Source organism: Sus scrofa, chromosome 14 (assembly GCF_054392235.1).
Source record: "Sus scrofa isolate SSC_HxYL_T2T_F1_AM1 chromosome 14, Sscrofa_HxYL_maternal_Yorkshire_Landrace_v2.0, whole genome shotgun sequence".
Lineage (NCBI taxonomy): Eukaryota > Metazoa > Chordata > Mammalia > Artiodactyla > Suidae > Sus > Sus scrofa.
The window spans coordinates 68,678,698-68,703,970 of record NC_139396.1 but is presented as its reverse complement, the minus strand read 5'-3'; the positions used below and the strand labels follow the sequence as shown (position 1 = coordinate 68,703,970).

The window sequence follows — 25,273 nt, the reverse complement described above, 5'->3', positions numbered from 1 at the left end:
GTGAGACCCAGCAAGTAAAGTCATCAGGAGGAAGAGCCATGCTCAGCCTTACGCACAGCTGAGAGGGTGCAACTGAGTCTCCAGGGCACTCCCAGGGTCACCCCCACCCCTGCCACCTGCTGTGATCTAGCCGACATTCAGCCTGGGTTCTTCCCAGCTCTGAGGAGGGGCCAGGACAGAAGCAGAGCTGCAGGGAGGTGGAACAAATATGCTGGGATTCAGAGTGGAGCTGTCATCCCAGGGCACTCATCCTGGAGTCTGACTTGCTTCTTGGAGAACCATCAGGCTCTTCCTTTACCTTTGTCTCACCAAGGGGACATCTGAAGCTTGGCTGCCCATCCCCCCCCACCCCCCCACCCCCCCCCCCCGCTCCAAATGCAACTCAGCGGTTGGCCAGTAAAGGCTTCTGTTTCTCAAAGGCTGGCTCTCCTGGGGCCCAAAGCCCACTGTCAGGACCATCACCTGCTCTGCTGGAAGGACTGCACCCAGCAGGGCAGTCCACGCCCAGGAAGGAGCCCAGGAAGCTGCCGATCTGGCTGTGGCTCTGTGGTTGACACCAGGTGGCAATGAAGCCATTAACTGTGACCTAGAAGCCCAGACTGTGCTGTGCTGCCCCCTCCCCATCCTGCCCCCTACCCTCTGGCTGGCCAGGCCAGTGGGCCCCAGTACCTCTGAAGACCTGACCCCAGGGTGGCTCAGCCCTCAGCTCTGGATCCCCACCCCTGTACTGCTGTCCCACAGGGTGGACTGCTGTCCACCAGGTGACGTCCTTGGGAATGAGTGGTCAGATGACCCTATAAAATGAGTCCTTGCTGCAAAGCATTAGCATCCTGGAACCCAGGCCCCTTCCAGGGACTAGAAACCTCAGCCACCACTGTCCAGGTGCTTCTTGTCAGAAAGAAGCCCAGCTCTAGTCCCTTTCCCACTCTCAAATTCTGTGCTTTAATTTTTATTCTTGTGTTTTGCCCAAGTTAATAGGAGATTTCTTGATTTCCCAGGACCTGTCTTAGGCAAAAACATGATGAGACTTGGGAAAGTGGGGTCTTCAAGTGTACCAGGTAAAATCCTTGGGGCCCCAGCCTTCCATCTGTGGCAGCTCCATCTTTCATGGTGGAGCACAGAGCCCACGCAGGGCTCTGCTCTCATAAAAAGCAGACTATCTTGGAGTTCCCTGGTGGCTCAGAGGGTTAAGGTTCTGACATTTTCACTGATGTGGCATGGGTTCAACTCCTGGACTGGGAATTTCCCTAATTCTCAGGCATGGCCAAAAATATAAATAAATAAGTAAGCAAGCTAACTAAATGAAACTAAATGCCAAAAGCCAGTGCTATGGAGGACATGGCCACCTGGGGCTGGGAGAAAATCTGTACTAGGTTTTTCTGGGCCCAACTGTTGTCATGATGGGGAATCACAATGCCTTACTTCCACCTTCATGCCCCCCACCTAAAAATAAAGGGTTCGTGGACTTTGCCTTTCTAACCACCCTAGCCACCTTTCCCCCATCAGCACTGCCTCAAGTGGTTTCCCCGCAGGTGCCAAGATATCTCTGCCCCATGTACAAGGGTTCCCTGAGGCTCTGATCACAGAGAACTTATACAAATATGGCTGTAAAAGGGTCAGGTGTGAGCACTGGAGCCTCTACATCCCAGAGCTGGCAGAAAGCACTCATGTTGAGCAGAGAGGGCAGCTTTGGAAATACCTAGAGAGGTGAGAACAGAATCTACTACATGGCAAGGGGGTAGGTCCACTTTGGGGGCTAGAAAGGGAACATGTCTTCAGCAGCCCCCATCCAGAGAGGGGCTGGCTCACCCAAAGCTAGGTTTTTTGTACACATTCATTCATCAACATTTACTGAGTGTCTGCTGAGAGCCAGGCACTGCAGGCCCTGGGGACTCCAGGAAGGCTGGGCTGATCTGACTCTGCTCAAAGGAAACTTACCTGTATTGAGGGAGGCAGAAGTGACTTGGATGATCCTCTGATCTATTGTCAAGTAGGCATGTCCCTACCATGTGTGCTTGGAGAGGCAGAAGCCAAATTCTAGGGGGACCTCCAGCCAGGAAGCCTGATGAGGGATCAGATGTGCTTTGCCCAAGGAAGGGACCCCTGGAGGAGAGCTGAGAGATGTGTGGGGTGACCAGAGGCACATGAGCCTTCCAGACTGAGGAATGGGGTGGGGGCGGCTGTGGGATGGTTGAAGCCCAAGGAAAGCTCAAAGGGCTCTTGGGTGACGCTGGTAGTGGGTCTCTGATGTTTATGATTTCTTTGTGAACATCTGTGGCCACACATTTGATAGTTATTAATAAAACCATTTTATAATGCAGGTTACAAAACAGCTCTGCTGTTTGTCAGGAAGGAGTGGCAAAATCTTGGCAGGAGGCCACAGATCAAAACTCATACTCAAAATGAGGTGGTTGGAAATAACTAGGCCTCTTCTGTCCAGAGGAATGGAGGCAGTTGCCAGCGGTTCCCAGCACATCTCCTGGCTGGAAAGCTCCACAATCTTCCAAGGCAGGGGCAGGGGGATTGCAAGTGAGGGAACTGTAGGGGTTGATTTTTTTGGGGGGGGGGCATGTCTGAGGCACACAGAAGTTCCCACACCAAGGATTGAACCCACACCACAGCTGCAACCCAAATCACAGCAGTGACAACTCCAGACCCTTAACTCACTGAGCCTCCAGGGAACTCCCTGTAGGGATGTTCTGAATGCATTTGGGAAGGCTCTCCTGTTCCCCAAATTCCTACCCAAGTCTGGCTCACCTTCCAAGAGCCCAGGCTGGAGGGCATGCCACAGCCTGGGCTCTGGTGGGACAGTCACAGCTTCACCAGAGCTCCATGGCATGGCACTCCACAATTTGCACAGTGCCTTTACATGCAGCCCTGAAGCACATGGAAATTATAGCTACACTTTACAGACCCAGTAAAAAAGCCTTGGCAAGGAGGAGAGCCTTATCCAAACATTCCGTGTCCAATGGCAGAGGTGGAGCCAGAGCTCCAGTTAGCTCCCAGCAGTGCCCCTGCCCTGCCTCTCAGGGAAGGAGAGGGTCAATGTGGGCAAGTGGGTCTCTGCCAGGGAGGGCCAGCCTGAGGTAGGGGGCGCACAGTGGGACAGAGTGAGGAGCTAGGTTCCTGGGATGGGGTCCCCAGAGTCTGAACAAAGCTGCTTGGACATCTGTGCCTCTTGGTGGAACATAATGGTGCCAGCTCCACGCCAAACCTACTGTGCACCAGGCCTGAGCTGAAGCATCATCCCCAGTTTACAGATGAGAGTGAGGCTCAGGGCAGGAAGTGACTGAGCATCTCACACAACCCAAGAGGTGGAGGTAAGATGTGAACCCAGGCCCATCTGTGCAGACAGCACTGGAATTTGGTGAGCCGACCTCCCACCGGAAAAGACGGGGCTGCCGCAGGCCTGGGCTGCAGGGTGCTTGGGGAGCTGTGGTCACCTCACCTTCAGCCATCAGAGGGCGCAGTTGGGCCAGCAGTGTCTCTGTCCTCAGAGAAGCAGGAATGTGGGGGAGTGGCGCTCAACATTCTGCTCAAATAGGGTGCTTTGCTACACCAGCCAAAGCCCAAGATACCAAGGTTACCAGGCCCAGGCTGTTTGGGGCTTTCAGGAGTGGTAGGTGGCCTGACCAGGGTTCAGATCCTGGCTGTGTTGCTTGCTGGCTTGCTTTCTAAGTATCTCTGGACTCCATCTTCCTCCCATGGCCATTGCTCTAGTTGGGGCCTCTTGCTTGGATTAGTAGAAAGGCATCCGTGAGTCTCCCTGTGATCATTCCCATCCCCTTCTATCCAGACTCCACAGGGAAGCCAGAAAAACCTTTCTGAAATGAAAATCTGCTCCCATCACTCCCTTCATAAGCCCTTCACTGGCTCCTTATTTCCCCCTGAGAGGGGTCATTCAGTGGTGACTTGCAAGGCTCTCTGGGAACTTAACCCGCATCCACCCAATTTGATGCATTGGCTTGAACTCACCGATACTTCAAGCTCCTTCCTGCCTCCCTGCATTTGTTCATGCTGAATCCTCAACCTGCACTCCCTCCCCAGTCATGTTCTGTGCACCTTCAAGGCTCCTAGAGACTTCTTCTGGGAGGCCTTCCCTAAGCCCCTTCCCCACCCAGCCTCCAGCCAAGTTCAGGAGCCTTCTCCACACTCTCAGAGCAACTGGACCAGTGCTTGTAACACAGTGGAGTCATCATCTGCCTCGTGTCTGACTCCTGTTCACCTCCAGCCACTAGTCCAGGCTACACTCCCCAGAATAAAGCCTTGCAAAGAACTTAAGAAATCATTTACCTGCTGCCTCATCTATGCTATCTTGTTTAACCTTGTGTCAGCTTTAAGAAATAAATACAGTCATTCCTACTTTACAGGGGAGGAAAGCAAGGCTCAGAGACACAGTCATTTGCTCAGTGGAGGCGCCAGGGCTGGAATTCAGGATGTCTAGCTCCAGAGCCCTGTGGCCCTCACCTGTCCACCCCCAGAGTTTGGTTCATCCCAGGAACATGGCCAAAGGGCAGATCCTGGCAACATGACTCAGCACTTTGGAGAGACCCAGGCAGAGAGTTGGGCGGAACAGTCATAGAATGAAGAAGGAACCAGAAAGGATGGGCTCGCCTAGCTGTGCTTTTGTCCTGGAGCTGAAGGCAGGCTGGGCGAGAAGCCCAGTAATAACCATAAAAGCCAACACTACTGATCACTTACAACGTGCCAGGTGGTAGATGAGGTACCTTACTGACTTCTTCTAACCATCTCAGTAACCCTATAAGTTATTAGCCCCTATTTACAGATGAGAAATCTGAGACTCAAGCTCACATAGCACATTAGAGGAGAAGCCAGGATTCAAACCCAGCTACCCAGGCTGATATTTCAGCATCATACATTTTTTTCTTCTTTATACAGCTGCACATGAGGCATATGGAAGTTCTCAGGCTAAGGGTTGAATGGGTGGGGCAGACTCCAACCTACACCACATACACAGCCATGCCAGATCCAAGCTTTATCTGCGAACTACACTGCAGCTTTCAGCAATGCTGGATCCTTAACCCACTGAGTGAGGCCAGGGATCAAATCCTCATCCTCATGGAGACTACACTGGGTCCTTAACCCGCTGAGCTACAATGGGAATTCCGCACCATATATTTTTGAAATGTTTGAGAATTATTTGCTCAGTGTTGGAAGGGGAATTACAGCTGCTTGGCAGTTTGTGATCATCCCCAGTAGCCTCCCCCACAGTAGTCTTGGGCACCCCATGTCCCCCAAGAATGGCAATGAAAGCAGAGACCAGTTTGGCATGAAGAACTTGGGACACTCCCTGCCCTTAGGGTGCCCCAGATATTATGAGAAGGAATGTGCCAGGTCCAACCTTGGAGAGTGTATAAGCTCCTCCACTTTGCAAGCTCCTTAATTGTCCTCCACCATGCTATCACCATAGCAACCCATTCCTGTGATAAGTAGCAAGGGTACCATACATAGAAGAAAACATAAGGAAGAAGCTTCATGACGCTGGATTTGGCAATGATTTCTTGAATATGACACCAAACGCCCAGGTAACGAAAGAAACAATAGATGAATTAGACTCCATCAAAATTTAAAGGACCTATCAACAGAGTGAAAAGGCAACCACTGAAATTTTTTTTCTTTTTGTCTTTTTAGGGCCACACCCGGGGCATGTGGAGGTTCTTGGGCTAGGGGTCCAGTCAGAGCTGTAGCTTCTGGCCTATGCCAGGGCCATAGCAATGCAGGATCTGAGTTGCGTCTGCGACCTACACCACAGCTCATGGCAACGCCAGATCCTTAACCCACTGAGCAAGGCCAGGGATCGAACCCGCAACCTCATGGTTCCTTGTCGTATTCACTAACCACTGAGCCACGACGGGAACTCCCAACCAATGAAATGGAAGAAAATAGTTGCAAATCACATATGTAATGAGAGTAATGTCCAAAATATATAAAGAATTCCTATAACTCAATAATGACAACAAAATAACCTCATTAAAAAAAGGGCAAAGGACTTAAATTTTCTTTCAAATTTTCTCCAAAGAAGATATACAAATGGGCAACAGCACATGAAAAGATGCTGAATATTACTTGTCATTAGGGAAATACAATTCAAAGCCGTGATAAGACACCACCTCACACCCTTGAGGATAGCTAGTATCAAATAGCAGAAAATAATGTGTTGGTGAGAATGTAAAGAAACTGGAACACATGTGCATGGCTACTGGGAATGTAAAATTGTGCAGACACTGTGCAAAACAGTATGACAGCTCCTCAAAAAGTTAAACATAGAATTACCTTATGATCTGGAAATTCTTCTTTTGGATATATACTCAAAAGAACTGAAAGCAGGGACTTGAAGAGATGTTTGTGTATGAATGTTCATAACAGTTTTATTCATAATAGCCAAAAGGTGGAAACAATCCAGGCATCCATTAATAAATGACTGGACAAACAAAATGTGGTCTATTCCTACAATGGATATTATTTAGCTTTAAAAAAGGAAGGAGGGCACCCCTCTAAGACACAATGGGATCAGCAGGGTCTTTGCAGTGCCAGACAGAGGTTTGATCCCTGGCCCAGCACCAGGCAGGTAAGGGTCTGGCGTTGCCATAGGTGCAGCGTACGTTGCAATTGTGGCTGGGATTTTTGATCCCAGGTCCGGGAACTTCATATGCTGCAGGACAGCCAAAAAAAAGAAGGGAATCCTGACGTGCTACAACATAAATGAACCTTGATAACCTTAATGATATTAAACTAAGCAAAACAAGCCAGTCACAAAAGGACAAATATTGTATGATTCTACTTTTAAGAAGCACCTAGAGTAGTCAATTCATACAGACAGAAAATAGAGTGGTAGTTGCCAGTATTGCTGACCCTTTCCAGTTGGGCCCCAACAAAGGCCCTTCTGCCCAGTGTCTAGAACGAGACTGAATTTGGTTCAAAAGCAAAGGAAAACTTCAGACTTTGAGCAAAGAAAAGAGAGGTGCGAGCTCGGCTCTAAAGCACACGCTCACCCAATAGGCCCTCAGCTGCGCTGCTTTATAGGGGCTCCGCAGCGGGGAGGGGTCAGGGTTCTAGAGGGTCTGCGCAGGCGGGCTGCGCACGGACGCCAGATTGCAGGGCCAGGTGCAGCGGCTCCGCGCTTCGCACGCCGGCGCCATCTTGAATTGAGCGGCGTTCGCCGCCTTTCTGCACGCGGTCTGAGGAGCAATCATTGCGCACCAGGGCCTCTGGACAAGTGCCTGATATGAGGCCCCTGCACGCGATCCCCTGTGAGAGAAGGAGACAAGACTAAGCATAAAAGAAAAGAAAAAAATAAGGTTAGACTTTATTTTGTTGCCCCGATTCTATTTTGACTGCCCAGGAATTGTTTGTAGGCTGTGCCAGCCTCACAGGGGCTTGAGGGGAGGGGAAATGGGAAGTTAATGTTTAATGAGTACAGGATTTCAGTTTGGGAAGATGAAAACTTTTTGGAGATGGATGGTGGTGATGGTTGTGCAACAGTGTGAATGTGCTTAATGCCATTGAACTGTACTCTTAAAAATGGCTGAAACAGCAGATTGTATGCATATTTACCACACGCATAAAAAAAGTTAAGCAAACAAACAAGGATCAAAGACCTAAATATAAGAGTGAAAACTGGAAAACTCTCAGAAGAAAACATGGAGGTAATTCTTATTATGACACCAAAAGCATCAGCAATAATAATTTTTAAAAAAGACGTCAGGAGTTCCCGTCGTGTCTCAGTGGCTAACGAATCTGACTAGTATCCATGAGGAGGCAGGTTCGATCCCTGGCCTTACTCAGTGGGTTAAGGATCTGGCAGTGCCGTGAGCTGTGTTGTAGGTCGCAGACGGGGCTCAGATCCTGCTTTGCTGTGGCTGTGGTCAGCAGCTACAGCTCAGATTTGACCCCTAGCGTAGGAGTCACCATATGACACAAGTGCAACCCTAAAAAGCAAAGAAAAAAAAAAATGTCAGACTTCATCAAATTTCAGAACTTTTGCACACCAGAGATCACTAAAGAAAAAAAAAAAAAAAAAAGGACGCTAAAGAAAATGAAAAGACAGGAGTTTCCTTTGTAGCTCAGCTGTTAACTAACCTGACTAGGAACCATGAGGACGCAGGTTCAATCCCTGGCCTCACTCAGTGGGTTAAGGATCTGGTGTTGTAGTGACCTGTAGTGTAGGTCACAGACTCAACTCAGATCCCAAGTTGCTGTGGCTCTGGTATAGGCCAGCAGCTGCAACTGATTCGACCCCTAGCCTGGGAACCTCCATATGCCGTGGGTGTGGCCCTAAAAAGCAAAAAAAAAAAAAAAAAAGAAAAAAAAGTGAAAAGACAACCTACAGAATAGAAGAAAATATTCTCAAATTCTATACCTGATAAAGGATTAAAATCCAGAACTCATAAAGAATTCTTACAGGTCAGCAATAAAGACAACCCAATTTAAAATTCGGTAAAGACATATAAAAATTTTGAATAGGCATTTCTTCCTAGAGGATATACAAATGGCCAATAAGCACATGAAGAGATGCTTAAGAACTGTAGTCATTAGAGAAATGGCAATTCAAAACCACACCCGAGTTCCCGTCGTGGCGCAGTGGTTAACGAATCCGACTAGGAACCATGAGGTTTCAGGTTCAGTCCCTGGCCTTGCTCAGTGGGTTAAGGATCCGGCGTTGCCGTGAGCTGTGGTGTAGGTGGCAGACTCGGCTTGGAACCCGCGTTGCTGTGGCATAGGCCTGTGGCTACAGCTCCAATTCGACCCCTAGCCTGGGAACCTCCATATGCCGCAGGAGCGGCCCAAGAAATAGCTAAAAAGACCAAAAATAAATAAATAAATAAATAAACAACAACAACAAAAAAAACTCACACCCACTAGGAGACTATATTAGCAAAATAAGAAAATGGAAAAGGAACCCTCACACATTGTTTGGGGGCAATGTAAAATGATGCAGGTAAAAAAAAAAAAAAAAAAAAAAAAAGAAGAAAAAAATCAGGGAGTTCCCGTCGCGGCGCAGTGGTTGACGAATCCGACTAGGAACCATGAGGTTACAGGTTCGATCCCTGCCCTTGCTAAGTGGTTTAACGATCTGGCATTGCCGTGAGCTGTGGTGTAGGTTGCAGACTCGGCTTGGATCCCGCTTTGTTGTGGCTCTGGCGTAGGCTGGCAGCTACAGCTCTGATTAGACCCCTAGCCTGGGAACCTCCATATGCCGTGGGAGCAGCCCAAGAAATGGCAAAAAGACAAAAAAAATAAATAAAAAAAAATAAAATAAAATGATGCAGGTACTTTGGAAAACAGTTTGGCAGTTTCTCAAAAGATTGAACATAGGATTACTATATTAACTGGCAATTCTACTCCTAAAAATGTACCCAAAAGAAGTGAAGACATGTACAAAAATATTCATAGCAGCATTATTCATAATAGCCAAAAAGTGGAAATAACCAATTGTCCATCAGTTGACAAATGGATAAACAAAATGTGATTTATTTATACAAAATAAAATTATTCCACCATAAAAAGGAATGTTACCTCCTACAACATGGATGAACCTTGTATATATTCTGCTAAGTTAAGCCAGTCACAAATGATCATATACTGTATGATTTTTTTTATATGAAATATCCAGAATAGGAAAATGTATAGAGATAGAAAGTGCTAGTTGCCAGAGGCTGAAGCAGGGGCACAGGAAATGGGGAATGATTGCTAATGGGTACAGGGTTTGGGGACAGATAATGAAAATGTCCCGCAGTTAGTGGTGATGGTTGCACAATCTAGTGACTACACCAAAGAATCATTGAATTATGCACTTTAAGAATGGTGAATTCATGATATGAGAATTACGTCACACTTCAAGAAAAAACTTTTTTTTTTTTTAATTAAAAAAGGAGATGAGGAGTTCCCGTCGTGGCGCAGTGGTTGACGAATCCGACTAGGAACCATGAGGTTGCGGGTTCAGTCCCTGCCCTTGCTCAGTGGGTTAACGATCCGGCGTTGCCGTGAGCTGTGGTGTAGGTTGCAGACTCGGCTTGGATCCCGCGTTGCTGTGGCTCTGGCGTAGGCCGGTGGCTACAGCTCCGATTCAACCCCTAGCCTGGGAACCTCCAAATGCCGCGGGAGCGGCCCAAGAAATAGCAACAACAACAACAACAACAACAACAACAACAACAAAAGACAAAAAAAAAAAAAAAAGAAAAAGAAAAAAAAAGGAGATGAAACTGCCCAAGAGTAGAAAGAGGGAAAGTAGGCTATCCCAGGGCACCACTGGGACTCTGGTGAGGTGCCTCCCACCACGTTCCCTTTCCATCTCCTCTTTTTAGGCCACCTTCACCTCACGTTAGTGTGATCTGAACCCCACCCTGCTTACCTCTTCCCAGAAATGTTTGCCCCTTGGCGAGGCTCCTAAGGCCCTCCCCCCAGGCCCCCTCTGTACTCACCCAACTGGTTCTGGTAGGAACGCATTTCTCATTTCCTAGCAACCCACTCCTGGAAGGAGGGGTTCCAGGGTATGGAGTGAGTGGCCCTATCTCTCTGCTGTTGTTTGCTTGTGTCCTTGTTGTTGCCATGGTCCCCTGAGGGCTTGGCAATCTAGGACTTGGAGAAGACAGGTACTAGGGGTAGGGGTGGGGGTAGGCGTTCTTCTCTGCCTTCTGCCTTTATTTCAAAGGAGGGGAATTAATTCTCCTGGCCCGAGACACACTATTGCCTGAGGTAGGTGGGTCCAGGCTTCCTAACACACATGGTGATTTAGACCTTTTGTCGGGCACTTGCTGTGTTCCAGGCACAATGTTAAACCCTCTAGGGGAAGGCTCAGCTGGGCTATATTTCCCATAAAGGGCTCTAAAGTCAGACAGGCTTCTTATTTCCTGGCTGTGTGACTTCAGAAAAGTTTCTTAATCTCTCTGACTTTTCATATCTTTTGACTGTAAAATGGGGATACCTCTACTTGTTCCTAGATGGTTTGATAATGATGTAATGTGCTCAACACAGAGGAAATGCTCAACAAATGGGAGATTGTGAGTTTTGTGCAGGCAAGGACCCAATCCATCTTGTTTACTGTAATTGTAATATCCTCAGCTCTAAAACTTTGCCCTCCCTGTGCTTTTCACTTTCCTACCTCCACACCTTGGCCCATACCATCCTCTCCACTTTGGATGCCCTTTCCTCTACCCCAGACTCCACTAATTGTCATCCTCCCTTTCTTCATGGTCTGGCTCATTGCCACCTGCATCCCACTGGGGTGACTTCGATGCCTGATTAGGGTGGAGGCTCCCAGAGCTGAGACTTCAGGATAGCTTCCAATGAGACAGCAGGGTGGTTAATTGCATGGACTTAACTCTGGATAAGTTACTTCTCTCCACCTCAGTTTGCCTGTCTGTAAAATGGGCTCAATAATGGTACCTACCTCTCTGGGGGGGGTCTGAGGTTTAAATGAGGTGATGCACTTAGTGTGGGGCCTGGCATGTAATATGCCTTCAATAAATGCAGTAGATCTGTGCTAATATGGTACCCATGAGCCACATGGGGCAATCTAAAGTAAAATTAATCAAGATTTGATGTTTTGGGGGTTTTTTTTGTTTGTTTTTGTTTTGTTTTGCTTTTTAGGGCCGCTCCCATGGCATATGGAGGGTCCCAGGCTAGGGGTCAGATCAGAGCTGCAGCCACTGGCCTATGCCACAGTCACAGCAATGCCAGATCTAAGCCACATCTGTGACCTACACCACTGCTCACAGCAACACCAGATCCTTAACCCACTGAGCAAGGCCAGGGATCGAACCCACAACCTCATGGTTCCTAGTCGATTTGTTTCTACTGTGCTACGATGGGAACTACAAGATTTGATATAATTAAAACTTGAGTTCCTCAGTCTCACTAGCCACATTTCACATGTCACAACTGGCTACCATTGATGTCCAATGGGACATAGCCCAGATACAGAATATTTCCATCATCACAGAAAGTTCCATTGGATGGCACTGTGGATGATGATGATGATGTGGGCACACAGTAGGTGCTCTGTGTCTATTTGTGTCTGGGTTGGGAAGAGTGCTTAGGGGTGTCTTTGAAGACTCCCAGCTCCTCTTCCTGGACCTCCCTGCCCAGCTTCTGATGTCCCCAGAGGTAATTGGGGCGCCTCACATTAGAGGGATTAGTGTGAGAACAGAGACTGGTGAGAAACAGGCAGGATTAGGGACTAATGAGAGGGGAGTGGAGGAACCCAATCTCCACATGCTGCCCGCCTTGTGGGAAGTGGGTGGGGGTGGCCGCCTCAGAAAGAGCCTGGAATGTGAAGGGGGGTGGGACCAAGGTGTGGAGAGTTACCTAACTGCTCCTGAGTGCCCATGGCAGTTGCCCTGGACAGAGGGAGACAGCCCAGAATGGCCCCCCTTCTCCTTCTGGACCCAGTTCTGTCAGGGCCCAGAGCAAGCAGGTGTCAGCACTAACTCACATCAGCTGGCCTAAAGAGGTCCCAGGATACTGGGGGTGGGTACCCAGGATGCCCTGGGGGTAGGGGACCTGGGAGAGCCCTGGGAAGCAGAGCTTGAACTAGTTCAGCTGCTGGGGCTGAGGCTAGACCAGGGGAAAGTTTAAACCTGGGTGGACCCCCTCAAGACCTGGAAGGTGTGGCCTGGCAGTGCTGTCATCTCGAACAGATTCGTTCATGATTTCCTTATAAGCATTTGTTGACATTGTGGCCTTGCCTTCTCAAAGCTTCTGACGGCTGGAGAAAATCCTTTAGATGTGCACAACCCTTGACAGTCTATAGTGTTTCATTAGATCTTCCTTCCAACTGCATAAGGTAGACAGGGCAAGCATTGATAGCACCATCCTATAAAAGGCACAAGTGGCATTCCAAGACATCATCTGAAAAGAGAGATCTTATGGGGGGGTGGGGAGCAGGGCCGAGTCTTTCAGGTATGTCTGATGAGGGAACATCAAGCAGCATGACAGAAACCAAAGGACAGGAGAACCTAGTGGGCTTCCCTCGTCACCTGAGATAAGTGGTGGACACCCCTCACTGATCAGGTGTTTAAAATCCCAGGGAGCACCCTTATTTCTTCAAGGGCATCGATATGCCCCACCTCTCCCTTAGGACCCAGGAGATGTGGGATCCTGGACACAGCCCCTTGTGTCCTCATGACCTTAGCAATGAGAAGGGAAGGCAGCAGGGTGGTTGTGCTCAGCTCTTCCCTGTATTGAAGCTGCAGGGCCAACACTGCAGGATGGGATTTGAAAAACAGGAAAAGTAGCAGCAGCTCTGTGGGAAAACAGACTTTCAGCAAGGACACTTTTTGAGTTCTGTTTTCCTGCCCCTTGAATATGGACACTTTTTTGAAAGAGGACACAAGTGTCCTGCCCCGAGAAAGTGAATAAACTGTTTACTAGACTGACCAGGTCCCTGATTCCTAGCCATCAGAGCTGGTGACGTTGACCTTTGTAGACTCGTAGGCATGGGGTTTCTTCATGAGTGAGATAGGGTCACAGAGAAAAGTGCTTGTAGGAAGCAGTCCTCCTCCCACTGAAATCCCCCCTTCCTTGGGGACCTGGGAGCACTGGGTGGTTTCTACAGGCATGCCATGGGAGACCAGCCTCATTCCCCACAAGACTCCTCCACCTGGCAGGGGACCTCTGGCATGCCCTCCTGGGCCAGCCTGCCCCCCAGAACTGTCCCAGAGCCAAGCACGGGACCTCACTTAATCCCAATTATGTAATATGCAATCCAATGGCTAACCAAGGAGGAGGTACTTGTGGCCACACCTAGGAGCAGGGGCAAAAGGCCCCGCTTGGTCAGGGCTACGGACCAGACTTGGCCTCTGCCTACAGTGGCCCCCACTCCTCCAGCCTCACCCAGCATCATGAGCGGCAGAGTCGGAGACCTGAGCCCCAAGCAGGCAGAGACCCTGGCCAAGGTGAGAGCCAAGGGGAAAGGGCTGAAGGGCAGAGGGAATGTGGTGGCTGAAACCCTGCCACCCACTCTGTTTGCCCAGCATGGCCTTGACATTGTCTCTTTGCTGTCACCTCACCCAGGGTCAGGTCCTACAGGACCCGGTGGCATCAGCCCTGTCCAGGGCAGGGGTTGAGGGAACAGCACTACCTCCAGGCAACAGTGTGGGTGCCAGATCAAGCCTGACCGCTCATCCATGAGCCAGACACAGAGAGCTTTATTTGACATACCCCTTCCCACATCCCCCTAGGTAGGAACTGAAGATACTGATGGTCTGCCCTCTGCCTCTGTTCCCCTTCACTCCCTGGAACCCTGAAAGGTGACCTGTCTGTAAGAGCTGAGAGACAGGGCAGGGTGTATTGTCATCCTATGGTCATTGGGAAAGAGGATGCATAATCACTAACCATGTTTTCGTAGAAAATGGGATGGAGGAGTTCCCTGGTGGCTCAGTGGGTTAAGGATCGGGCATTGTCACTGCTGTGCTGTGGGTTTGATCCCAGCTCGGCACAGTGGATTAAGGATCCAGCATTGCCACACCTATGACATGGGTCACACTGCAGCTTGGATTCAGTCCCTCACTTGGGAACTTCCAAATGTCATGGGTATGGCCATAAAGTTTTTTAAAATAAAAATAGAAATAAAGAAAGAAGAAAAAGGAAAAGGAGTTCCCATCGTGGTGCAGTGGAAATGAGTCCAGCTAGGAACCATGAGGTTGGGGGTTCGATCCCTGGCCCTTCTCAGTGGGTTAAGAATCCAGCGTTGCCGTGAGCTGTGGTGTAGGTCACAGATGCAGCTTGGATCTGGCTTTGCTGTAGTTGTGGGATAGACCAGCTGTGGTATACTACGGCTCCAGTTCGACCCCTAGCCTGGGAACCTCCATATGCCGCAGGTGCAGCCCTAAAAAGGACAAAAGACAAAAAGAAAGAAGGAAGGAAAGAAAAGAAAGAGAGAAAGGAAGGTTGGAAGGAGGAAGGGAGAAAATGGGATGGGAAAAAGATAGAAGCCTTGGTGGGCTAACACATTTTCCTTGGTGGGGAAAGAACTAAAGAATACATCCATACTCCATTCCACCTACCCACTGCTCACCCATTTATCCTTTCTTCCATCCACCCTCACCCACCCATCTATCCCTCCTCTATCCATTTGCCCACTCATCTCTCCTTCTGTCCATCCATCATTAGTTTATTTCTCCTTATTTTTTTCATCCATCCTTTCTTCTATTTACTCACCATCAGCTCTTCCTTCCATTCACCTACCCATCCATCTGCCCACCCTCCTTTTATCACTGTGGGCCAGACTGCATGTGGGAGAAAAAAAAAGAGGAAAGCTGAAAACAGTCATTGAGTCTAGGGCCAAGGCTCAGTGCAAAAAATTCTTCCAACCAACAACTCTCTTCCCAGTTCAGAGAAAATGTCCAAGACGTGTTGCCTGCGCTGCCCAACCCAGATGACTATTTCCTTCTGCGCTGGCTCCGAGGTGAGGGCAGAGGTGGGAGAGGTCAGGGTGAGGGGGCAGAGAGAGGGGCCTGGTCCCAACTGCCCTAGAACCCATGGTTGTCAGGTGCTGACCATACCATCTTGCTTCATATGTTCAGGTCCAGGAGAGGGGAGGGGACAGGAAAGGAAAGTCCCACCCAGGCCCCCAGTGCCCTCCATAGCTCCCCACTGCCCAGGACCAGGAGAGGATTACTGCAAGGCAGCCTCTTTCCCACCCCACGCCTTCCTTCCATCTTCCCACAGCTCGGAACTTTGACCTGCAGAAATCAGAGGCCATGCTCCGCAAGGTGAGACCAATCACCCCTAGAAATTTGGTGAAGGGCTTTGTCGAGGGCAATCCGTGCCTCCAGCCTCTACCCTTATCCCCTCCTCAGTGGTGCTGGGAGCCCAGTGGAGGCCTCACCACTTATCTCCCTTTTAGTACATGGAGTTCCGGAAGACCATGGACATCGACCACATCCTTGATTGGCAGCCCCCTGAGGTGAGCCAACACCCCCCCCATACACCCCACTCTTTTATAGACATACCACCCAAGCAGCCTCTGAATCACTGAGGACCATGAGTGGAAGGCAGCAAGCCTCAGAGGCCTGTGGAACCCCCCAGGCCTACAGGCACCTCTCTTGTAATAATTATGAGTTTTTTCTGGGGGCTTATGAGGTCCAAGCCTGAATTAGGGCTCAAACTGCATGAGCTTATAGCCCCATGAAGTGGGTACCATTGTCCCTAGTGTACATACAAGGATACCGAGGCCCGGCAATGGTTAAGCAGCCTACGCCAAGTCCCAGAGCCCCAAGGTGGAGCTGGGATTTGAGCTCAAGCCTATCTACCCTCCAGACCCAAGCTCTTTGCCACCACTGATGTCTTGTGGCTTTGAACTCTTACGCCTAGGGCCTTGCTCAAAGTATCCTGCCTGGGTGGGAAAGAAACTTAGCCCATCAGGGAGCTGGGGAGAACTATCTCACCATTGGCATCTTAGTAAAGCAAGGGTGCTAGTTTCATTTGTGGAACACAAGCTCTGGGCCAGGCGCTATGCTTTGCCAGTGTGATCTTGGGGACTTTCCCCAACAGGAGGAGGTGGAATGAGGCTCAGAGAGGTGGCGTCACTTGCTCAAGGATGCACAGCAGGGAAGCAGTAATGTCTGTTTCCGAACCAGGTCTGCTGACCTTCGGAATCCATGTTAATCATTAAGCCCAATTCTTTTCCGTGGAAAAGGACAGGGGAGACACTGGGAATAGAACTAAGGAGCCCAGAGGTCTCCTGTATGCCCAGCTGAGGCCTGGCTTTGTCATGTCCCTGATGTGAGCAAGGCCCTCCCCTGCAAGGCCCTCAGTTTTCTCACCCAGACAGTAGTGCCACCTTCCAGGGGCGGGACAGTGCTTGCACCATGGTATGTGTGGGGCCATCCAGGGCAGCCTGGCCTGGGGGTCTCTGGGGAGGTACGTAATGCCAAGTTTTGTGTCTTTCCATGTCCAGGTGATCCAGAAGTACATGCCTGGGGGACTGTGCGGCTATGACCGTGACGGCTGCCCTGTGTGGTATGACATCATCGGGCCACTTGACCCCAAGGGCCTGCTCTTCTCGGTCACCAAGCAGGACCTGCTCAAGACCAAGATGAGGGACTGTGAGCGCATCTTGCATGAATGTGACCTGCAGACAGAGCGGGTGAGCCTGCCAGGAAGCATGGTCCCAGGAAAACACCTGTGCTCTCTGCTGTCACAGTCAGAGGGTTCTGTGCCACCTTGGAAGTCACCTCACCTCTCTGACCCTGTTTCCTTGCCCTGCAAAATGGGAATGATAGGAGTTCCTGTCATGCTCAGAGGGTTAAGAACCTTACTAGTATCCATGAGGATGTGGGTTCAATCCCTAGCCTCACTCAGTGGGTTAAGGATCTGGCATTGCCATGAACTCTGGTGTAGGCTGCAGACATGGCTCGGATCCCGCGTTGCTGTGGCTGTGGAGTAGGCCATCAGCTGCAGCTCCGATTCAGTCCCTAGCCCAGGAACTTCCATATGCCACAGGTGCAGCTCTAAAAAGAAAAAAAGGGGGGAAGGACAATAATCAATAATGGTTGCAAAGATTAAATTAGGTAATACAAGTATATGGCCAGTGGCATATAGAGCCAAATGCCTATTTTTTAGCAATGCTGTTTTTACTGCCTCTGAGTCTTTGTTCCTGCTGTTCCCTCTAGGTAACCCGATCCCCAGGACACACACTTTCCTCCCATAATTCCCTTGGCTTTCTCCTATTTTTCAGTTCTCAAACTGTCACCTTCTCTTAGGCCCACATCTGGGTTAATGTGTTCCCACAGATCCCGTGCTATCCCATCACAGCACTCACCTCTAGACTATGACCATGGTGACCTGGTTGTTTGTCAGTCTCCCCAACCAGACTGTAAGCTCTTTAAGGACAAGACCTGTGGATTATTGAGCTATATGTTATACATTCAGTGTCCGGCTCACTTGTTCCCTCTGAGGACAGAGTAGGAAGCTGGGAGAAGCCCTGAGGGGTAATGTGCTGGGGTCACCATCTCCCAAGTTCTGAGCCTGCACCCTAATCCTTGCTCTCATCTTCACAGCTGGGGAGGAAAATTGAGACCATCGTGATGATATTTGACTGTGAAGGCCTGGGACTAAAGCACTTCTGGAAACCTCTGGTAGAAGTGTACCAGGAGGTGAGGAAAAGGCCCCTGGGTGCCCCTGCTTGCTTCAGCGACAAGCTTGGCCTGCTGTGACCTCACTGCTCATTCAGAGCCAGGATCTGGTGAAAGGTGGTGGCCTTCCTGGGCCCCATCACTGCAACTCAGGCCCCAAAGTTATGTTCCCCAGGAGATCTCACAGAACAGGCATCAGGGACAACACTGTACTGAGACCTCAGGGGAAGTTTCTGACAAACCCTTCCCAGCCAGTCATCCCTAGCTCTGTGACTCCATCAAGTCACTTTGTCCCTCCATACTTCACTTCCTTACCTATAAAACAGAGATACTAAGCCTGCATTTCAGAGGGATGTAGGGATATTCATTGAGCCGATATGTAAAGTATATACATAGTGCTTGGCACATAGTGAATGTTTCATAAATAGTAGTCATTATTTTTTTTTAGGGCCACACCTTTGGCTTATGAAAGTTCCCAGGCTAGGTGTCGAATTGGAGCTGCAGCTGCTGACCTATAGCAATGCCAGATCTGAGCCACATCTGCAAACTATGCCGTACCTTGCAGCAACTCCAGACCCTTTAACCCACTGAGCCAGGCCAGGGATTGAACCCACATCTTCATGGATACTAGTTGGGTGCTTAACCCACTGAGCCACAATGGGAACTCCCAATAGTAGTCATTACCAAACATCCATTGCTATAACATTTATTCTTAAAATGATTATTATTATTAGGGCATGGTTGCAACAATCTGTAGTGAGAAGGTTTCCTCCAGGGGCCAGTGAAGGTGATGGGAAGAAAGGAAACCCTCCACAGCCCTCTGAACCCTCCAGAGGGAAGGTTGTGAAGGCAATGAGGGTAAGAGAAGATGAAGTGTGAGTGCTGATGGGGTCTTTCTTGGTTCCGCAGTTCTTTGGCCTCCTTGAAGAGAACTACCCAGAGACCCTGAAGTTTATGCTCATTGTGAAAGGTGTGTGGCAGATGACATCACTCCCCTGTGCCTCCATTTCCTCATCTGTACCCTGGGGACAATAATAGTGCCTTCTTCCCTGGGTAGAAGTGAGGCAGGTTGGTTGCTTGGCTGCATGCAGATCACTCAGAGACCTGACACAGAGTAATTGCTCCATAGATGGTAACTTCTATGGTTGGCTTTACTTCAGGAAGAGACAGCTCCAACATCAGCTTTTTCAGGAATCTCCCCTTGCTTCTCCCATCCACATTATCTCTCCTCCCTAAATTGCCTCTGGGACTGGCAACTGATGCAGCTCTTTCTGTCCTTCCCTATTTACTGCCTTCTTGGGGCCTCCAGTTGTCTTGTATGTGTTCATCCTCTTTTCCTTGGGTTGTGATTCTCCGCTTCTGTTGTATCCCTCACAGGCCTGGAGCCAGGTAGAAACTCAATAGCTCTTTGGAAGGTTGTTGTCTGGGTGGGTAGGTGGATGGAATGATGGATGTATGTTTGGTGGTTGACTGGTAGATTGATTCATTGCTTAGTTGGGTTGTCCACTTGACTGGCCAGTTGGTTGACTGGCTAGTTGACTGAGTAATGGTTGGTAAGATAGTTGTTAGCTTTGTAGACTGATTAAGTGACTTGTTAGCATTTTGCTTGGCTATGTGGGTGAGAGGCTAGTTGGCAGGTTGGTTGGTTGGCTGGTTTGATGTTTGGCTGGATATTGGACGGTTGATTGCTGCCTATTTGAATGGTTGACTGGCTGGAAAGGGCAGTTGGTTGGGCAGTTAGCTAGTTGTTTAATTGGCTGATTGGTTTACTGATTGACAGTTGATTGTTCGTTAACTATTTGGTGGTTGGCTGTTTGGTTGGTAGGCTGATTGATGCACTGGTGAGAAGGTGAATTGATTGGCTATCTGTTGGCTTGTTTGATACATTGGATGATTGATTGCATGGTTGGTTGGTTGGCTGCTTGTTGTTTTTGTTGACGATTTGATTGGGTGGGTTGTCAGGTGCAGGGCATTGGAACTTGCCAAAGTAATTCATGATTCCTCCATACTGTTGATTAAGACTGTTATGGAGAGAGTAGCCAAATGGAGTTATTTTCCCCATTATCCCACTTATATCTCTCCAGCCACCAAATTGTTCCCTGTGGGATACAACCTCATGAAGCCCTTCTTGAGTGAGGATACTCGCAGAAAAATTATAGTGTTGGGAAGTAAGTATTTCTAGCTTCATCCCTTGCGCTCTGTGCATGAACTTTGAACTTTGGTCCATAACTCCATCCAGAGATCCACTATCCCAGAATTAGAGGCTTATCCTTCTCAAAGGTGAAATGGGTCCTACTCTATAGAGTCTATCCAGTTACCTCTACCTGTTCCCCACCATGCCACTTTAGTGACTGAGGCCGCCACATCTTCCTCCTTACCAGTTTCAGTCTGGTTGCTAGTCAACCTCTGGGCTATGAGCCATTGTTTATTTTCAACACTCATCACCTCAGTGCTTTTAAAGGCATTGTGGGCTAAGGAGGACAAGGAAGAAGAGAAAGAAAAGGAGATGTGATTCAGAGAAGGAAGCACCAATAAAAAGGAACTTGATAAGGAAATAATAATCCATCCATTTGATGAATTATCATGCAGCTATGAAAAATAATTTGATATCGTGGGAAATGTCATTAAATGTTATTAAGTTAAAAGAAAAGTAGATGTGTATGGTGTGGTCGTATTTTTATAAAAGCAAAAATACATTTCTAGAAGGAAATACAACAATGATTTGTGGTTAGCAAGAAATCAGGCAGTTTTAAACTTTATATTTTATATTTCTGTACTTTCCAAATTTTAGAATTACATACAGTACCTTTATAAGTAGCGAAAAAAATTTTTTTTCAATGATAGGGAAAGAGAAAGAAAGAGAGGAAAAATAGTTCTTAACATCAACCAGTGACGCTGAGGTTGGAGGATAACTTTTCACAAGCAGAGTGGTCCAATCATCAAATAAGGAGATCTGAGAATCTGGGGGCATGGAGATGAATCTTACAGATCCCTCTTTTTTCTTCCTTCCTGATACCCCAGTCTCTGCTTCTGTGCACTTCTCCTGGAATAGGGAGCTTTGTGGATCACAAAGTAGTCCCCATATCCTGGAGCATTCTGGGTAACTCCAGACCCAAGTCCAGACCTCTGCCCCACTTGGTGATGCACAGGGCTCTGTGCATTTGGCCCTGGGGTGCAAGGCGTTGTATCTTTCCTCGCTTCCCACTGGTAGCAAAGAATCTCCCATGGCTGTAAGTGGGGATAGCTTGGATTAGTAATAGGGCTGGGGCCTGGTTGATACCCCTGCATCCAGAATACTTAGAGCTTTGCATAGGGCATGAAGAACAGTAATGGGCATTATGGTTGTATTGATTAAGCAAAAGAGAGAAAGAGGTCTTTTCAAAGACCCAAAGCTGTCCGTCTTCCACCCAGAGGTCTGACCTGGGTATGCCACTTGCACACTGTGGCCCCCAACATGGTCCTTGACCCCATTGGCCTTTAAAGTCTCCATGAGACAGTTAGACAATTCTAATCTTGGCTATTCATGACTGGGAGACCCTCAAAATGTGCAAACCTATCAGCCAGGGGAGACCTGTTTCCACAGCAACACAATGCTGGAAGATACTTTCTGCAACCCAAGGCCTGGGAGGCTGGGTAATTGGCCCTGGCAGCCTAGCACCTCCAGGGCTTCTCCCCAAGCTCAGATCTTCCTGGTAGGAATGGGGGTTGCTGATGTGTCCCTTTTTTTTTAATTTAATTTTATTTTTTGTCTTTTTGCCATTTCTAGGGCCACTTCCATGGCATATGGAGGTTCCCAGGATAGGGGTCTAATTGGAGCTGTAGCTGCTGGCCTACGCCAGAGCCACAGCAATGCAGGATCTGAGCCGCATCTGCAACCTACACCACAGCTCACGGCAGCGCCAGGTCCTTAACCCACTGAGCAAGGCCAGGGATCGAACCAGCAATGTCTTGGTTCCTAGTTGGATTTGTTAACCACTGAGCCACAGTGGGAACTCCCTGATGTGTCCCTTTCATGCTTAATAGTCACCCTCTAACCCCTCTGCCTACAGACAACTGGAAAGAAGGTTTGCTAAAACTCATCAGTCCTGAGGAACTGCCTGCCCAGTTTGGGGGGACCCTGACTGACCCAGATGGGAACCCCAAATGTTTAACTAAGGTATGAAGAGCCCCAGGACAGGGGAGGAGAGAGGAGTAGAGATGGGTTCCTTTCTCACCCACTCATTCATTCCACATATGTCTATGGAGAGACCCCCTAGCCAGCTGTTGAGTTAGTCCCAGTGCTGCCCTCACGGGCCTCTCAGCAGTTGTACAGGGAAACATGAAATGAGAAAATTTTGACCCATGGGGATGAGCTAGAAGGGGAAGTTCCCAAAGAGGCTCTGACCAAGGCTGGAAAGCCAAAGGAGGCATCCTGGGGGTTTGGAGAGGACAGGATGAGCAGGATCCTTCCAGGAGATGGTGAAATTATCTCAGGCAGGAGAAATAGCTTGAACAGTGCAATGGCTGGGAGAGGGGAGCAAGCCCATCCTGTTCTGTTTCTGCAGATCAACTATGGTGGGGAGATCCCCAAGTCCATGTACGTGCGGGACCAAGTGAAGACTCAGTATGAGCACTCGGTGCAGATCAGCCGTGGCTCGTCGCACCAGGTGGAGTATGAGATCCTGTTCCCAGGCTGTGTCCTCAGGTAAGTAACAGACCACCCACCCACCCCTGGCTGGGCCCTAGCCCCTCAGGGACCCGTCAGACTGAGCAGCAACCTGCCCACTCCCCCACCACAGGTGGCAGTTCTCATCTGATGGTGCAGATATTGGCTTTGGGGTTTTCCTGAAGACCAAGATGGGGGAACGGCAGCGGGCTGGGGAGATGACAGAGGTGCTGCCTAGCCAGCGCTACAATGCCCACATGGTACCAGAGGATGGAAGCCTCACCTGCACAGAAGCTGGAGTCTGTAAGTTTGCCCTGGGAGGTTGGAGCCACCTATCCCATGGTTTAGGGAAAGAAACAGGGGTAGTATTCAGGGACATACAGCCTAGGTCAGTGCCATTCATCCATACAGTCACTCATTCAGTCCACACTCTCAAGTGCACCTTCGGTGCCCTAGGAGCCAGAGACAGGCCCTGAAAGGGACTGAGAGTCCTTGCGATGCAGGACACAGACAAGGAACAGTAGGGTAGGTGACTTTCCCCAGGAGGAAACTGGTCCTCTGAGGTAAACCAACTTGTCCAGAGCCACACAGCTGAGAGTGGAGCCAGGGTCCCATTTCAGCCTCGTGGTAGCTGCATAACCCTGGGAAAATGTCTTACCAGTCTGCACCGTTGGTTTGCTCACCTGTGAAACAGAGGTTACAACTCTTACCTCTGGAGATGCTTGTAAGGAGGCAGAAGGCATGCACAGTCCTCGCCCAGCACACTGCCTCATTCAGGGGGAGCTGGGAGGCCTCTGATGTTCCCAGCCACCACCCTCGCACACCCATCATGTGACTGTCCAGGTGTGGGGACAATGGGATGCAGTGGCCATTGTTCTCATTGCCAGTTGGTGCAACTAAAGCCAGGTTGGGCACATGCCAGGAGCAGGTCAGTGTCTGTTTACAGGCTCTGCTTAGGAGTGGTGGTTCCCATGGGGAAGGGAACAGGAGTGGGGGAACTTTAGCAAACAGAGAAGTGGGAACACAGCCTGTCCTCCCCCATGGTTGGGGAAGGGCTCAGGGAGTGTGAATACTGCCCCAACTACCCATCTGTCCATCTGTCCCCCTAGACGTCCTGCGTTTCGACAACACCTATAGCTTTGTCCATGCCAAGAAGGTCAGCTTCACAGTGGAGGTGCTACTCCCGGATGAGGGCATGCAGAAATATGACGAAGAACTTACCCCTGTCTAGGCAGCTCCCTCACTTTCCAGAGACCCCTGACCTCTGCTTTCCCTATATATATCCTGATCTCCCTCCAGAAATTACTCACTAGTTCTCTTCACTCTGTGACACTAGTGAGTAAACGGTTGCCTTGGGGAAGACTCATATGTTGTGGTAAGATTAGGAAAGGTATGAAAGGAGTGGCCTTGGAGGATGCCAAGATTGCAGAAAAGGAAGAAGCCAAAGGTAAAAGCAAGAGGTAGATGTCCCTGAAACCCAAAAACTAGGAGGATGAATCTCCTAGTCTTTGTCTTCACTTCTCCTAAGGCATTTATGTGTTGCTTGAATTCCTTCCCTATGAGTTGTAAGCATCTTGGCTTGGAGATGTATCTACATTCTTTTTTTCTTCTCCACCTTACATAGTATCTGCTCAGTGTATACTTGCAAGGTTGAATGGAGGTAAGGTGCAAGTGATTCATGGGTGTGCAAGACAAGAAGGCGTCTACCAGGGCATATTTCAGCACCTTGGACAGGGAAAGGGCCCTGGAGGTGATGGACTCTCCTGGAAACCCAGGTGATCCAGCCCCCACATTTCTGGCAGTGGCTGCCCCTTTGGGTAGGTAGGAACTGCCTACAGAAGGTTTTGTCTGACTCAGGGCACACAGCTTTCCCAACCCATCACTCCTACCCTCACCACCTTCCCCAGGAACTCACAACTTATGTTTTAAGCAATTAAAAGCACTTTCCTAGAAACAAAGGATGTCACATCTGGCTTGAGCTGCTGCCTGGCAATAATAAAAAATCATAGCTATCATTTGGTGAGTGCTCTCTGTGTACCACACACAGTGCCAAGTGCTTTATGAGTTTCACTGATTTCACTCTCATGCCTGCCCTGAGGCCATGTGTCATGGCCACTTATGCATAAGGAAACTAAGGCTCAGAGAGGTGAAGTCACCCAACATCACACAGCTCTTAAGTGACAGATCTAAGACGCAGGTTTTGTTTGTTTATACTCCAAAGACATTGCTCTTAATTGCCCCATAACATCATCTCCCAAGACCCTACTTTTTCAGAGAAGAAAAGAAGGAATGATTTGTCTGTCTTAGATCATTCAGAGGAAATGTCCTGAATGTCACCTTCTCCAGTCCCAGCTTGTGGGTGGAGGAGGTCTTATGCCCATTGGGTGGCCAGAACAGTGGAGACACACAGTGTTAAGTAAGCAGCTCATCCAATGAAACTCAGAACAGAGTAGATAGGGCTTATGCTTTAAAGCCCTGCATTTAGTCCACCGCTCACATGGCCTCTGAGAAACATGACTCCTTGACTTCC

The 25,273-nt window shown here is 49.1% G+C and overlaps 1 protein-coding gene across 6 annotated transcripts; it reads left to right on the top strand.

The window, feature by feature from the left end:
- Positions 1 to 7,182: 7,182 nt before the first annotated feature.
- LOC100156470 (SEC14-like protein 3) lies at positions 7,183 to 24,758 on the top strand. Of its 6 annotated transcripts, none has more exons than XM_005670847.4 (12): positions 7,183 to 7,319; positions 15,352 to 15,427; positions 15,691 to 15,734; positions 15,869 to 15,928; positions 16,922 to 17,110; positions 18,024 to 18,119; positions 19,008 to 19,068; positions 20,183 to 20,266; positions 22,148 to 22,254; positions 22,643 to 22,782; positions 22,877 to 23,046; positions 23,853 to 24,758. In XM_005670847.4, exons 3-12 carry the CDS (start codon positions 15,723 to 15,725, stop codon positions 23,972 to 23,974), a joined length of 1,041 nt encoding a protein of 346 aa, XP_005670904.1. In that variant the 5' UTR covers positions 7,183 to 7,319; positions 15,352 to 15,427; positions 15,691 to 15,722; the 3' UTR covers positions 23,975 to 24,758. The 6 variants fall into 6 exon arrangements, with proteins under 6 accessions (XP_005670904.1, XP_084849821.1, XP_020928114.1 ...); XM_084993695.1 differs by having other exon boundaries at positions 15,546 to 15,734; XM_021072455.2 differs by lacking the exon at positions 7,183 to 7,319 and adding an exon at positions 10,561 to 10,716.
- The last annotated feature ends 515 nt before the right edge of the window (positions 24,759 to 25,273 follow it).